The sequence below is a fragment of the Mastomys coucha genome, unplaced genomic scaffold (genome assembly GCF_008632895.1).
Source record: "Mastomys coucha isolate ucsf_1 unplaced genomic scaffold, UCSF_Mcou_1 pScaffold14, whole genome shotgun sequence".
Lineage (NCBI taxonomy): Eukaryota > Metazoa > Chordata > Mammalia > Rodentia > Muridae > Mastomys > Mastomys coucha.
The window spans coordinates 24,962,712-24,978,887 of NW_022196896.1; the positions used below are offsets into that span (position 1 = coordinate 24,962,712).

The 16,176-nt window shown below is 43.3% G+C and overlaps 1 protein-coding gene across 5 annotated transcripts in view; it reads right to left on the reverse strand.

Moving 5' to 3' along the window:
• The window catches only part of Cdh17 (cadherin 17), a 66,725-nt gene that overhangs the window by 33,512 nt on the left and 17,037 nt on the right, over window positions 1–16,176 (reverse strand). For 4 of the 5 annotated variants that reach the window (XM_031368773.1, XM_031368776.1, XM_031368775.1 and 1 more), the window contains 4 exons: window positions 15,575–15,644; window positions 12,250–12,348; window positions 2,362–2,496; window positions 1,359–1,497 (listed from right to left, as the gene is read on the reverse strand). In XM_031368773.1, coding sequence (XP_031224633.1) covers window positions 1,359–1,497; window positions 2,362–2,496; window positions 12,250–12,348; window positions 15,575–15,622 — 421 coding nt within the window. In that variant the 5' untranslated portion in view covers window positions 15,623–15,644. Of the gene's footprint in view, window positions 1–1,358; window positions 1,498–2,361; window positions 2,497–12,249; window positions 12,349–15,574; window positions 15,686–16,176 lie in introns of those variants that run through there. The other variant, XM_031368774.1, reaches the window with a different exon arrangement.

Below are 16,176 nucleotides of genomic sequence, written 5' to 3' on the forward strand. Positions count from 1 at the left end.
AGCACTGCTGATTTGACTAACCAGACCCAAATCTATAAACTCATGTACTAATAGCACTGGTGATTTGAAGTAGGCTATGGTAAATAGTTATGCCATGAAACCTTGCAGAGGGCACAAACCACACTTCCTCACAGACACCTCAGGAGCAGCAGCTACTGAACACTGACCAGGATGCCACTAGGAAAAAAATCACAGGCTTAAAACTCTGTGTGTGCTCCCTCCAACTTTTAAGATAACACAGGAGCTCCCCAATTCTGAAAATCACTTCTCCAAGAGATTTGATTCATGAAGAGAAAAGATGTTTCTGTCTAGAAGATTCTTATGTAGCAAAATCTAGTAAGTGAGTCATTGGTGTTCCAACCTAGGGACAAGGGACAGGGATAGTGCAGCCATCCCTGAGTGGGTGCTTGGCTACCGGAGACTAAGAAAAGCGTTGAGTCACACAAATGATCCCTTGATATGAGTGGATGGAAATACCGAGGGTCTAGACATAGAGATTAGGCCAACATGGAGAAGGAGTGGGCCACAGCTGGGGAACAGCCATAAGGAGAGGATCCCACAAAGATATGAGAGAGCAAGCTCATCTTTCCAGATAGTCTTTGGGTGTTCTCCAGCTGTGGAGCATTTGAGAGTTCACTAAAGAATCAAGAGTTTTGACTTTCACTGTACATTTGTCAAGATCTAGAGTCTCTTTTAATGATTTACTTCATTTTTAACTATGGGGAGAGGAATGTGCACACAAATGTGGGTGCCCACAGAGGCCAAAAGAAAACATTGAATGTCTTAAAGCTAAAGTTACAGGCAATGTGTGCGCCGCCCAGCATGAGTCCTTGGAATTGAATGCAGATCCTTTGAAGAGCAAAATGACTTGCTGAGCCATCTCTCTAGAACTTCTAGAGACTTTTTTTTTTTATTGTCACAGCTTAGAGAGGGGAGTGTTTCTGGCATCTTATAGATAGAAGTCAAAGATACTTTCAAACATTCTACAGTGCCCAAGACTAAACAGGGCCAAGGATGAGCGACTTTGGTCCAATAATTGGCATGATAGAACAGCACTCAGATTGCTATGAAATGTACATAAGATAGAAAGTCTTGTGGAGCTACAGTGACAACTGCCAGCCACCCAATTCCAGTCTTCCATCATTCCACAGACATGTGGAGCTACAGTGACAGCTGCCAGCCACCCAATTCCAGTCTTTCATCACTCCACAGACATGTGGAGCTACAGTGACAGCTGCCAGCCACACAATTCCAGTCTTCCATCACTCCACAGACATGCGGAGCTACAGTGACAACTGCCAGCCACACAATTCCAGTCTTCCATCATTCCACAGACATACTCAGACTGCCCGTTTTACCTGGGCGAGAGTTCTGCCTCACTGAGCCTTCATATTTCAACTGGAGAAACGTGGGTCGGTTGTCATTGATGTCCTTGACTTCTATGATGATGGGAACTGGGCCGTCTACTATAGCTCCATGAGAATCCAAGGCTGCAAGCTGTTGTTGAAGAAAAGAAAGCTGCCTTGTGACTCTGGACTTCAGATATATACCCAAAAGTCACTTATAGGAACTTAAAATTCAAAAGACCAATGACCTGGTGAGTACAGGAGATGAAGAACCCACAAAAGCCCAAATTATGTACTGCTAAAATAGAGGTCCAATCAGTTAAGCCAGGATGATGATGGCCGTGGTTTTCTAGATGTGCAGGGTACTGGACACAGGACATTACTCATATGATGGTGTGCTATGACGCCTCAGAGTTAGCATAGTGGTCATGGCTCTACAGAGCCCATGGTGAAAAGTGACAGACAAGATGCTTTCAGCTTGCTCCTTTTCAGTTAGCGCTCTGCCCTTCTAGCTATTCAGAAACCCACTAGGAAACTATAGGGGAAAGGAAATGAAGAGCACTTCCTGGAGGACCATGAGTTCTTTCTGCATTCTGGAGCTGCGGTGACTCTGCGAAGCACTGACTTCATAGTGGGTGTGAGGCCCACACACCAAGCACCAGGGCATCAGAGGCACAGAGCTGGGTTTCAGCCCCAGTACCCAAGTGAGCATGGCCATCTGAGGACTTTGATCGTGTAAATTGGATTACTATGGTCAAAAAGCCCTCTGTAGTTGGTTTCAAAGACGTGAGGAGGAGGAGGGGAAAGGAAAGGGGGAAGAAGGAGGGAGGAAGGGAACAAGGGAGGAAGGGAAGAAGGGAGGGATGGAGGCCATATGAGGACTGCAGCTTTGCACTAACATCAGGAGAGCTGAACAAGAAGTAAGGGATGAAGGTGCTGGGGAATTTGGGGACTGAGAGTGCTCCAGAAGCCTTCGTGTTGTCCCACTGAGGGTCATCCCACTGTCTCAGCTCACCTGCAGATGATGAACCGCTCTTGTTTCTCTGTCCAGGGCTCTTGTGTGATACAGAAGCCCATCCTTTTCTATCTTAAATATACCATCTGTCTCTCCCGTTAGCTCGAAAGTCACGGCTGGAGGGTTGGCCTTAAACTGCGAAAAAAGCAAAAAAAAAAAAAAAATCCCATCAGGTTCTGAGGAGAGCACAGTGCTGTAGATCCGTAGAAAGACTCCAATTTCCATTTTTCGTTTGTACAAACGCCGAATAGGAAACCCAAAGCCCTTTTTGGTGGCAAATGCTAAAATACTGTCTGTGCATCCTTTGTGCAGCACTCAGAACACATTTCTCTCAATAAACAAAGTCTCATACTATCCAATACGTGGAGGAAAGACTGTGGTGCATTAAACTGTAGCTAAGGCTAAAAGATAGTTTTCACTGAATGTCAGAGCCATGATGTCACCAGCCTCTAAGAAACATTAAGATTTCTAGCTTTATCACCAAACCCAAAAGATGTCACTCAGTACTTTAATACTTGTGACAAAGGTGGAGACACAAGTTAAGGAAAACAGTCCACAAGTGCCTTCTACGCCACATATTCCTGAATGAGAATCTTCATAGTGACTTTTTACAACACAGAAAAACTAATCAACAACTTTTAATGAGATAGTTGCAGCTCCTTTTAAGAGAGCAGCAAAAAAATTAGGAATTCTGCATGAAACTAAGAATAAAAGTTGTTCAACTTCATTAGTAATTATAAGTTCATCTCATGGATATAAGGCTGCAAAGAAATAGATATATTGTTGATAGGATATAATTTATATGACCCATCTGGAAATGACTTGAGGTATAAAGTATAGTCTTTGATACTAAACAATGATACACAAAATTTGTCTTGGAATTTTTAAGCATGAATTACATTCTTAGAGTGCAAGAGGAAATGTTTATTATGTTAGCAAAGTTAAAAACTCAGATATCTATGAATTCATGAATTCTTAAAGCATACAGCATGATCAATATTGACCCTTTAAGCTTCATTATAAAGGGCAAAAGACACAATATTGTGTAAAGCAACAAAAGTACACAAGAGTAAAGCCAGGCCATAGTTGCCTCAGAAGCAGAAGTGTACGTGTCAGCAATGTGTACAAACGAGGCGAGAACAGCATGGGTAGACAGGGCTTTACAAATTTGCTAGTTGCTATTACACAGTTATTAATAAACAGTGCCGCTGTTAGTGTCTTAAGCCAAGTCTGATGTCAACGGGAGAGGTGGAGTGAGACCCTGCTGTTCCCCCATCAAAGCATGAAAATGTTGGTAGATAGTGGCAAACACCAGTTTATCAACTTTGCCAGAGCATCGGAACTGATCAAAACCCTCCTGGATGTCAATGAGCAACAACCTGTACTGTTTTAGTTTGCCTTACCCCACTGACCTTCCAGCTCAGTGTGACAGAGGATAGAAGGGACAGGACAGCCTCACCAGCACAGTGTGGCAATGGGCAGAGAGGACAGGAACTCCCAAAAAGCCACTGCTGGAGAGCCATCATTATGGAGCCTGCTGGTGTCTTTATTTAATCTGAGTCAGTTCTCATCACTATTAATGTCCCCAGACTTCTAATGAAAAGACCCATCCAAAACTGGTGGGCATCGTACTTCACACTTGCAATCTCAGCACCCAGGAGGCTGAGGCAAGAGGATTGCTGTAAGTTTGAGGCCAGCTTAGGATACATAGTGAGCACCAGGCCAACCCAAGGACTATACAACAAGCCCCTGTTGTGAATAAAATATCTCCCAAAGGCTTAGGGAACAGGGTATGTCACTGAAGAGAAACTGGATATACCTCTGTGTGTGTGTGTGTGTGTGTGTGTGTGTGTGTGTGTGTGTTGTCTTTTGGATAAGACATGGATGTTGTACTCATGGACTAAGTTAAAATTCCACCATGGGTGGGGGCAGGGCTACGAAGGCCCAGCCCTCACTTAAGAAGTATTGCAGTTGATGGTTGCTACAAGGAGGGAGAGTCACTGTTCTTAGGAGAGGCGTGGCCACTGGTACACTGTGCCCCAATGGATGACCTTATACTATGCACACAGATATGCAGCTCTACTTGGAGTCACAGGTTAAAAATAAACATTTAAAAAGAAGACGAAATTGTTTGGGAAATTCGTTAGGAAGGGTCTGGGATGGGGAAACTGGAGTGGGGAGTGAGAGATGGATGTGATCAAGATACATTGTATCCATGATACATGTAACGATACATGTAACATTTTCCAAGAATAAATAAAAATATTTTTAAAGTAAGTAATCTTCAGACCTGTCAGCAATGGCTACTGTTGAGGTTGAGACAGGAACCAAGGCTGAAGCAAATGAGAAACTGGTCACACATTTAAAGGAAAGGCTAGGGAATAAACTGCCTACAGGGGACTGTGCAAACCTCCTGTGTTAGTCCTTGGCGGCATCATCCATTATCGGAGCTGCCAGCACGGCCAGGAAAGGTCAGAGAAGGCTCTAAGCCCTCATCCCTGGCTGATGTGAAGGGAAAGCCAAAGCTGTAAACTCTCCAGCTTACTGCTGGTGGCGTGCTCTAACATGCTCCGAGTGCCTGTTGGTGAAAGCTGAGACTGATTGATCCAATGGACCTAACATAATTTCCATCCAGTCATTAACTGAGCACCATGCTGAGCAGGAATTTCAGTGGCTGAATGTAACAATGAATACGGACTTTTCAGACTTAGCCCATAAAAGCCACTAAACAAGAAGTAGAAGCAATATGCTCTAAGGAAGGAAACAATGGGATGCCTAGATTACCATATCACATCATTTAAAATGTCTACTCTTCAATAAATGACTGTGTGACATACAGCTAAATGAGTAAGTAACGTACATTGTAGATACAAAAACTGTTCCTAAGGAAGCGCTGATGTTGAACTTGCTAAAGATCCTAAATGATCTATTTTAAATAGATTCAGAACTAAAGGAAACCATCTCTAGAAGACTAGGGAAAGCATAAAAATAAGTCTTATCAAATGGAGAATACAGACATAAAAGGTTTGTTTTTTTTTAAAGTAGGATTTCTGGAGTTGAAAGTATATTAGTTAAAGTAAACATTTGAGAGAACTTGAAAAACTATTTGAGCTGGTGGAAAACCAGTGAACTTGAAAAGTGAACTACCTACCTTAAAATACAAAAAACAAAAAACAAGAAAAACCAATATCAACAAAAAATGAAGGCTTGAAAAGGCACCATCAAGCAAGTGCATACATGTGCTGTAAAAGTCCCAAGCGGGGAGGAAGAATGAAAAGAGACAAAAAGATTATTTGAAGACAGGATGCCTAAAACTCCCCAAATGTGAAGAAAATGCTCATAGACCCATCCATGAAACTCAGTGAACTCCGGAAGGAAGAAAGCACAGACACATGATCCTAAATGGAACACAATCAAATATTTGAAAGACAGAGTACCCTGAAAAACAGCAGGAAGGACTCCAGTAAATCTAAGCATCGTGACACACAGAACTTTTCAATAATATGAAGAGATTTCTCAGTAAGACCAAGGGCTGTAAATAACACAACCCAAGTGCTACAATTGGTGAGACAAGTAAGGCTTCTAATCCAATAAAACAATTGTCCAAAGTGAGGGTGAAGTTAAGCGAGAACCAGACAAAACAGAGCTTAAGGCAAACTTGTTATAGATAAAAAGTAAAAGCTAGGCCGGTGGCTCATACCTATAATCTCAGGAAGCTAAGGCAAAAAAGATTTCTAGCTAGCCTGGGCTATAGAATGAGTTAATAGCTCGAGCTACAGAATGATACCCTATTCAAAAGGAAAGACAAGATAGAGCAGGGTTGATATGTAAGGAAACTGTAGCTATTGTAAACATTTGCATATCTAAATGTTAGAGCAGGGTTGATATGTAAGGAAACTGTAGCTATTGTAAACATTTGCATATCTAAATGTTAGAGACTGTAAAGTGCATCAAATACTGGGAGAGTGGACAGAAATATTAGGATTATGAAACTATCATTACTGACAATTTCAAGACATCTCTTCCAATAATGTATAGAGCAAATCAAGAATCAATAAGGAAAGAAAGCTTTGAATAATACTACAGACAAACTTGAAGCTACCCTAACAGAATATTCCGTCCAACACAAGCAAACTCCACTGAATATTCTCCAGGATAAATCCTATGTGGTGATAAAGTCATAAAAAATTTAAAGGATACAAATCATACAAAAATATTCCCACTTATACAATGGGATGAAATTAGAGACCTATAGCAAGCCAGAATTAGGGGCTTTAAAAATATCTGAAGTAACAATCTGCTTTTATAACCAAAAGGTTAAAGATGAATTCTAAGTGGAAATGGACCTAACTCAGATGCCCTTGCCACTTCAAACAGAACAGTATAGACAAGGGTTCACAAGTACCCCTTGTAGAACACACAACCCTTTGGAAATGTGCCCAGGTATAGCATAACTGGATGTCAGGGAAATTCTATTTGATAAAGAATAGTGTTTGCCACTCCCACACCCAAGGCTCAGGAAACACTGTGGAAGAGGGGGTGAAAGATGGTCAGAGCCAGAGGATCTAGGAGTTTACTGTGAGACTGTGTCTCCTAGTAATATCAATATAATGAATACATATATGTAAGGATGTATATGTATATATTTATATACATGGGATAACAATTAGTGAACAAAGCCATAAATTGGAAGGAGAGTGGGGAGGGTATGTGGGAGGGTTTGGAGAGAAGATAGGGAAGGGATAAATGCAGTTATGTTAATTGCTAAGCTGATATTCATAGGAGCCTTCCTAAGCATATTTAATCCTGGCAATAACCCTACGTACTGTGAAAGTATAGCACAGTCAGCCCACACACGCTTGCAGCAGGCCAACCTATGGAAACGTTTTCTCCATTAAGATTCTTCCTTCCAGATGACCCTAGCTTGTGTCAAATTGACAGAAACAAAACAAAACAAACAAAACCCAGCTAGCACACTGGGAAAAGTAAACTTTAACTACAAAGAAATCAGATCACAAACTCTTTAGAAGCTATATAGAAAGAAAGGAAGGAAGGAAGGAAGGAAGACAGAAAGAGAAAGAAAGAAGAAAGGAAAGAGAGGAAAGAAAGAAAGAAAGAAAGAAAGGAAGGAAGGAAGGAAGGAAGGAAGGAAGGAAGGAAGAAAGAGACAATGCAACAGATGCAGACACGCAATGCTAACAGAAGCGAAAAATTACTCACTTGCCTGAGAAAAATTTTGTAGATCAACAAAAAGTTAAAATAACAAACATGTAGGTTGCATGATCAGCAGAAAACCAACTCAGTGACATCATTGGAGGGTCCATGTCTCACAGTATCATATCAACTCAGTGACACCGTTGGAGGCTCCATGTCTCACAGTATCATATCAACTCAGTGACATCGTTGGAGGGTCCATGTTTCACAGTATTATATCAACTCAGTGACACCGTTGGAGGCTCCGTGTCTCACAGTACCATATCAAGACTGTTCCTGTTTCTTTTTTATTTTTATCTTATTTTATTTTTATTATATTTTTATAATTTCTCTTCTTTTATCCCACAGGCCCTTTGTACATATATGATGACTTGCAGTTTTCCAGTCTAGGGTTTGCATGGGCTTCCCGAGTGTGCGCATGAGTGGGTCTCTGTTTCTTATGTCTCTCTTGGGCTCTTTTGTTTATGTTTATTTTGTCCAATTCTGATATGTTAGTTTTTGTTTTATCTTATTTTATTTTATTATTATTCCTTGGAAGCCCAATTGTTTTCTAATGAGAGACAGAAATGGTGTGGATGTGGATGAGAGGAGAAGTGAGTCCATGTCTTACTGAAAGCCAGTGGACCTACTGGTGAGCACAGAATGAGCGGCCTATTTGCTCTATTCTGAGCTGAGCGGCATGCAGGCTTTTGATATTCACCAACTCCCACTCTCAACTCTGTTACCTTCTTGGTAAACAAGCACCTCCACCCTCTACCTGTTGCTAGTCCAATGACTGCTTCCTTCTGCACATACTGCCTCGCCTTCCAGTACTCAGTCCACAGAGGCTGAAAGCCGTCCGTTTACTACCATCTTCCTTGAAAATCGATTCTTTTACAGTTTTTAGTCACAAAAAAAGGTATTTGAGTTGATACATATAGTAATCAATTCAATGTGTATGCGTGTATAAACTTCTACATGACAAATATATAAAGTATCAATTTCAAAACTAAATAAAATTCATCATTCTTTCTTCTGCTGTCCTTTGACCACCAGCCTCTCACAAGATTTGCTTTCAGTTCTTCTTCAGGCAGTAAGCTCACCAGGTCAGGAGATCATTTATGCCCCCATCACTGAGAATGGTGCTTTGTGTACAGTAGTGTTAAGGTTTGGTCTATTGCTATGTATTGTAATGATAAATTCTATACCAGAAGGTCTAGGCCTATGAGTGACTTCTGATGTTTACGAGCTTTTGTTGTGCAAATTTTGTTCCTTTATTTAAAACCATTGGTTAAATAAAATTGGCTACAGCCAGTTACTGGAGGGATTAGAGGTACTTGGGGTACCTGTGACCTGGTTGGGGGAGAGACCAGAGAAGGAGGAAGAAGAGAGGAAGTGCCCATGAGGGGAGATGGATGAAGAGCACATGGCCAGGAGAAACACCAAGTATCTGGGGTACGGTGCTGGGGAGGTAGCCAGGGCAGCAGTTAGAAGAGTAGATTAGGGGTGAACCCTCTATTTGTCAAAACCAAATAAAATAACCAGTCTGAGTCTCATTTATTTGTAAGATAGTTGGGGATGAGCTTAAATTGGTTGTACCTCACAGCAGACATTCTGTTTATGCTAAATAAATAAATAAATAAATAAATAAATAAATATGATGCCTAGTGTGTAAACTTCATATCAGATTGTAAAGTGCTAAGGAAATAGATAAAAAAAATGTCAGGGAGACTCTGACATGAGCTCCCTGGCACGGTAGAAAATGAGAAAGACTTGTGCTGCTGCAGACCCCTAGCCAGGATCCTGCATTCTCCTGGTCAAGCTTTCAGTTAAAGGACAGATCTTTCGGGCCAGAAACTTAAGTCAAGCCCAGTTGTACTGTACAACCTACTGGTGAATTGTCCTGTGAAGTTTAAGCTTATCGAACATGGGCTCTGGGAGCAAGGAGGGCTCCTGTTCCAGATTTCAGCTCGGATACTTCAAGTGTCCTCTAAGACTTGTTGAAAAGTGAGCTGACCTCCCCAGTCTGTAACATTGAGGGGGAAGGGGAGAGAGCAAAACAGCACAAGAGAAAAAACACTGCGTGCTTGAGAGCAGCTGAGAGACAGTGTTCCCACCAAGGTCATTACTGTTTGTCTGTGCTATGAAGATGCCTGTGATGGAAGAGAAGGCAGATGCACATATGTAGAGAGGATGCTCTGCCTGGACCTTCCGGTGCATTTTTAGGGGATGTCATCTCCCTCTAATTCATATCAGTGACACGCTGGGGGAGAGCTAAGGTTTTTCACTCCCCCTTCAAATGTACGGTATACACATATTTATGTGTTCTGTGTATCCATTCTTGTGTGTATGTTCTCTCTCTCTCCCTTGTGTGTGTGTGTGTGTGTGTGTGTGTGTGTGTGTGTGTGTGTGTAGGCACACATACATGTGTGGTAAGAGTTCAACATCAGAAGTCCCTATTATTCTCCGCATTACTTCATGTGATGCATGTTGTATGTGGTACGGGTACATGAGTGTGTGAGTACATAGCTTTCATTTCCCTGCACACACACGAGAAAGGCAGAACAGAATATTGGGTATCGTTGCCTATTACTCTGCCCATTTCCCATGGGGCAGAGGCTCTCATGGATACAGAGCCTGCGATGTGGGGTAGGCTGGCCAACTAGCACAATCCCAGGAGCTGACTACCTCTTCCCCAATGATACAGTTACAAGCACCCATACCTGACTTCTATGTGAGTGCTCAGGTCTTTGCGCTTGCAGAACAGGTGTCCTTACCCATTGAGCCAACCTCCTAGGCCCTCTCCATCTGTTTTACAAGGCAAAGTCTCTCACTGAACCTAGAGTTCATTGACTGGGCAAGAAGAGGTGGGCCAGCAAACCCTAGGGTCCTCTTGCTTCAGTCTCTCCAGTGACGGCATTATAGGTATGAGCCACTTTATCTAGTGTTTCATACATGTGGGTGCTGAGGATCCAAACTCAGGTCCTCATGCCTGGTATGGCAAGCGCTTTATCAACTGAACCACCACCCCAAACCTCTGCTGCTTTTCATGGGTACCTAACTGCCTGCCAGGATTATTGCTCAGATATGAATTGCCTGCCCCTAATAAGGCTCATGTGTTGGAGGCTCAGTCCCCATTTGGTGATGCCATTGAGGGAATTAGATTGTAAGAGTGTGAACATCCTCAGGTGACAAACGCATTAATGACTTGGTTTGCTGAAGGGGTTCTTAGGAAGTGAGGACTACTTAAAGCAGTGGTTCCCAATCTTCCTAACGCTGTGACCCTTTAATATAGTTCCTCTATTGCAGTGACCTCCCAACCATAAAATATTTTTGTTGCTGTTTCATAAATGCAGTTTTACTGCTGCTGCGAATCATAATGTAAATATCTGTATTTGCCCATAGTCTTAGGCAAACCTGTGAAAGGGTCGTTCGATCCCCAAAGGGATCGCAACCCACAGGTTGAAAACTGCTAACTTGGAGGAATGGGTCACTGTTGAAGAGTGTACCTCTAGAATTCATGGCTTGTCTCTAGACCCTTCTGCTTTCTGCTTCCAGTTAGCACAGGCCAAGCAGCTTTCCTCTCCCTGCCTTGCCACAGGTCCAGAAAATGGAGCCAAGTTACCATGGATGGAAGCCATAGTCAAATTTTTTTCTAAGTCATTCTCCTTCCACCCCCTGTAATCTGCCATTATTGTAGTTTGAAAGTGAAATGTGGCTGGGCAGTGGTGGTGCACGCCTTTGATCCCCGCACTTGGGAGGCAGAGGCAGGCAGATTTCTGAGTTCGAGGCCAGCCTGGTCTACAGAGTGAGTTCCAGGACAACCAGGGCTACACAGAGAAACCCTGTCTCGAAAAACAAAAACAAATAAATAAATAAACGAACGAACGAATGAATGAATGAAAGAGAAATGCCACCCACAGGCTCGTGTATTTGAACGTTTGGACCCCAGGTGGTGGCCCTTTTTTGGAATTTTTTAAAAGTGGAGTTCACCGAAGGAAGTACATCGCAGGGTCACTAGAAAGAGGTTTCATAGCCTGACCCTCACTTCCTGTTTTCTCTCTGCTTACAGAGCATGTACGAAATTTGAGCAGCTGCTCTCAATCCTCCTGCCCTGCCTTCCATACCATGACGGACTGTATCCTCTCCCGTACTGTGAGCCAAAGGAAACCCTTCCTTCCGAAAGTTGATTTTGTCAGAGTGTTTATCACAGCAACCGAAAATAAAACTAAAATCATCACAGTAATGGAAAAAAGTGATTAACATGTTCAGCGTTGCTTGGGCAACCCAAGAGCATCAATCAGCACTCAGAGGTAGGCAGGCAGGAAGTCAGGCTGTGGCCACACAGAAAAGCTCCCCACCCCCTTCAAACATCTCACAGGCCAAGCTAGGTGAGCGGATGTCCTCATGATCAGAAAGCCAGCACCTCCCAAAGAAATCAGTAGCTTTTCCACTCAGGGGACCTCCTCTGAGAGGAACTGAAGCACTGACCACAGGCGTAATTAAGGGAGCCTGTGTAAGGATGCCAGCTCTGGTCACACCCTACGCCCACACCACTCTGCTAATTCAGCTTCATCAAAGTCACAAAGGATAAAAACTGCCTGCCCGCCTTCCTGTTACTCCCTGCTGTTCAGTAGAGATGAGGCCAAAGGTCCACTGTGAACAGAAGTCAAGATAACAGAGATCAGCCTTTACCTGAAATATGATTTGACTTGGTTCTTGGCCTTCAAAGATAGAGAATGTCATGGGCTTCAGGGGACCGCTGAACTTCCCTTCTTGGCCATATCCACTGGTCTGTTAACAAAGAGAGAGAAGGCATGCTGAGTGTGAATATACAGGTGTCACTTGCAGAAACAATGTATGGAGCCAAGGGTTCCACAATGCTGGAAAACAATGTAGACCTGGTCAGAAAGCAAACTGGCCTAGTGTTTATTGAGGGACTCTGCTACCCTGCCAAAGTAGTCTGCTGTAAGTTTCAAATTGCTTTTGCTCATTTAACCATGAGAGCTACCATCCCTTGGGAAGAATCTTAACTCCATGTTACAAAGGAGACTTACTGCCTTTTAAGGTGTAAACCGAGGGTGCGACAGGCTGGGATGGCAGCCTCCCAGGAGCCACTCTGCCTTGTAAATTATACGTGCTTACACCAGCTTTTTGAAATACCCAACACCACTTAAAATGGTCTATTGACATTTGTGACCTGTCCCCAGCACCTGGAGTCTATAGTCACCTCAAAGGCAGTTGAATTTATCAGAAGGGGAAAGAATATGTAGACAGTTTAGCACGATGCTTACTTGGCACACCATCACATGGTAAATTCTAGTCAAACTGGAACTTCAGCAAACCTCACAACTGATCAACACTTTATATTCATTTGCAAATATTGAAATCATAAAGTGTTTACTTCAAGCAGTGAAAGACCTTAGAAATCTAAGCAGCTCTACAATCACTCAAATCCAGACCAGGATGATAAGAAAAGTTTATAATTGCTAAGCTGGTATGTATGCGTGGGAGCAGTTCCTAAGCATATTGAATCCTGGCAATAACCCTACGTACTGCAGAAAGTACAGTACAGTTAGCCCTGTTGAGACTAAGGCAGAGAAAAGTTATTTCCCCTCAGGGTAACTAGAAGCAGGATTTGAACCTGCAACTCTGGAACCAGCCTTCTCAACCCACAGGCATTATTGTCCACCAGGGGATGCAAAGGTGATAAAGGAAAGTTGGCTGAAATAGGGATGTGCCAGAAGGCGTGGCTCCCACCATTCCAACCCCTGGGGGATACTCCATAACCAAGGGCTGCCACCCCTGCTATGGCTGTGAGGAGATAGTGGTCCAAAGAGAAAAGCGTTGCCACCTCTGACTATCACAGAACCCTGCCCTGAATTTATCATTTGGGCTTCCTGTTATCTCTGAGAAATAACCCTTCATTTATTTAAGTTGCTCCAAATCACAAATTCCTGTCATTTGCAGCTAAAAGCATTTTTAACTTCCACAGTAATTTTCCAGACTTCCAGCCACCGCCTCTCCAAGCTTGCTTTCCTCCGGGAGCCTTGCCTTCCTTCTTCTCAAGTCTTCTCCAGCTCCTTCACTTCTAGAAGGTGAGGCAGAAGAACCGGGAACAGCCTCCGGTGTCGCGGAGATGGACCTAAGACAAGTTTTCTGCAGTGCTACCAGCAAGCTCCAAGGCTTGACTCCGAGACCACCCAGCGAGCAGTCAGCCTTGCAGTTATCCACACCAATGGAAACTTTCTCAGCCCACAGCCCTCACAGGCAAGGCTAGGCAGGAGGGAGAGTCAGTGCCAGGGTTCAAAGCCTTAGCCCTCACAGGCAAGGCTAGGCAGCAGGGAGAGTCAGTGCCAGGGTTCAAAGTTGCATTACTCGTATCGGGGCAACGAATCTTCCTTCCCTCCCGTTAACATGACTATTGGGGCTATAAAGATTTCAAAACGAATGTGTACACTATGAATCACCAAGCCACACGGCCAGAACTGAGAAGGACGGCATAGAGGCAAAAAGACAGCTTCCATCTACACAGAGGAAGGCCAGTCACCTCAGACAAGAAGAAAGTGAGCCCACCAGCAGCCAAGTACCGAAGCCACTCTCTCTGATCTGAATGCTGCCTCCTAATTCACAATCATGCAGTCACCTCCTATCTCTGTGCTAGGTGCGGAGAAAAGCCTGTTAAGATGACCTCGTTCGTTATTGAGAGCAGGTCTACATGCATGTAGGTGCTGGTCTTACGTAGTCAGAGCTTAGGCTGTGCTGCTCCTTGATTCAAAAGCTCCTCTATGTGGAATGCTAGGATTAGACCCAGCCCAAAGGACAGAAAACTGAGGTTTAAAGCTTAAAGCTACTCAGTCCATTTCCTATCATAGGCAAGTTGTAGCCACAAGTGATGACCTGGCTCTGATGGTAACATCAGATGGTCCTCCTATGGTTACGTAGGCAAGAAAGATAGGAAGAGCAATGGTCCCGATTCAGACCCAGGCAGTAAGAATTCTCCTAGGAACTGAACAGCAATCTCCTCCTCAAGCCTGAAAGAAGCTCTGGAAATCTTGGGTCAGTTCTATGATATGGTGGGGTGCTAAACATACATTTTGCAATGTGTTAAAATGTAAATATGCACTATATGTATATGTATATGTATATGTAATATATGCTAATAAAAACACAAAACATTTTTAAACTGTAAAATTAAAATCCCTTGGAGGATTTTGGGGTACAAGAAAAAAGGAAGCAAGATTTTAAGTACAGCAATCTAAAAACTTCCTTTTATGGAAAAAAGCAAAACCACACCTGAGATCTTGGTTCATAAGACAGTGAAACTTTGGACATCCTCCTGCACCACAGGAACCTTGTGAGTGAAATAGACATGACACCCCACTATCTACCTAGTAGCTGGGGCCCAGTTTCCATTCAGTTCTGTGCCGAAAGCCTGTCAGACAATAGCAATAACAGAAGACGTGGCTAAGGGCAAATTTGACTAGTAATTTCCAAGCCATTTATGAAAATAAAAATACAGAGCATAGGAAGTTGAAAACAAGAAAAAAAATAGTTTCTTGATGTGCTTTTGTGGGTGGTTTTTATAACTGTTTTTAAAGTTGGGTTATAGAGACTTATAGATAAATCGCTGTAATTCTTTTCTATAACCAGAAGCTACAGGTGAGGTGTGGGTTTGTTTAGTCTAGACTCCTGGCTATAGCTCTGTGGTAGAATGCTTGTCTATGTACAAGGTCTTGGGTTTAGGCAACAGCAGCAGAGACAGAAACAAATAAAGCTATAACCACAGAGCTAAGCTTGCTATTCCATGGCTTATTAGCTTCTAAGGGCTGAGGATAAAGTGTGCCCTTCAGCTGATGGGCAACCATGGGGCTTGTGGTCACTTCACTGGATACATACATCACACAAGAACACATCACATCTTTCTGTACAATTTTTAAAAAGTGGTAATCACTGTTCTTTCCGTGATATGGAGTGGGAGGATGTCAGGAACTATCCGGCAGACCCCCTCTGTGCTTACCGAATAAAGTGTGAGAAGACACAGGAAGGGAAGCTGGACAGAGACCATCTTGCTCTCCTCACTTGGACTCCTGTGAGTGAACCAGAGATAAAGCGGGTTAGTTACCAGCCTGCCGGGTCCTACCTTTCCAACTGTCAGAATCTCTAGTCACAAACCTAACAGAAATACAGTCCTCAGAGGTCAACTCTCCCCTGTGTGGAATGGCCAAGCTTCCGGAAGCTTCTCGCTCCCCATCTATAGCAATGCGGCAATCAGCAGCTCCAGACGAGCTCGGTACTGTCTGTGATGATCTCATTTAAGAGTCTTAGAGCAGAGGCCGAGCAGATCTCTGCCGCTCGTTTCTGCTCTGCGTTTTCTTTTATGATTTTTATTTGCTCCCACAGGTGAGGAGATGAACTGTGGTAGATGCCAGCAAAGCTAGGTCAGATCGTTTTCGCGGTCCCGACTCAAAGCTGAAAATACATGAGATCTGCAAGTGCAGGAAAGCCAAGAACTTCTACAGCCTTCCGAGACCTCGCCAGCAGCCTGCTTGGTCTACGGAGTATTATTACAGCCTCTGCTTTTGAGTGCTCCAAAAGAACTCATACTATTCCCTAGTTTCC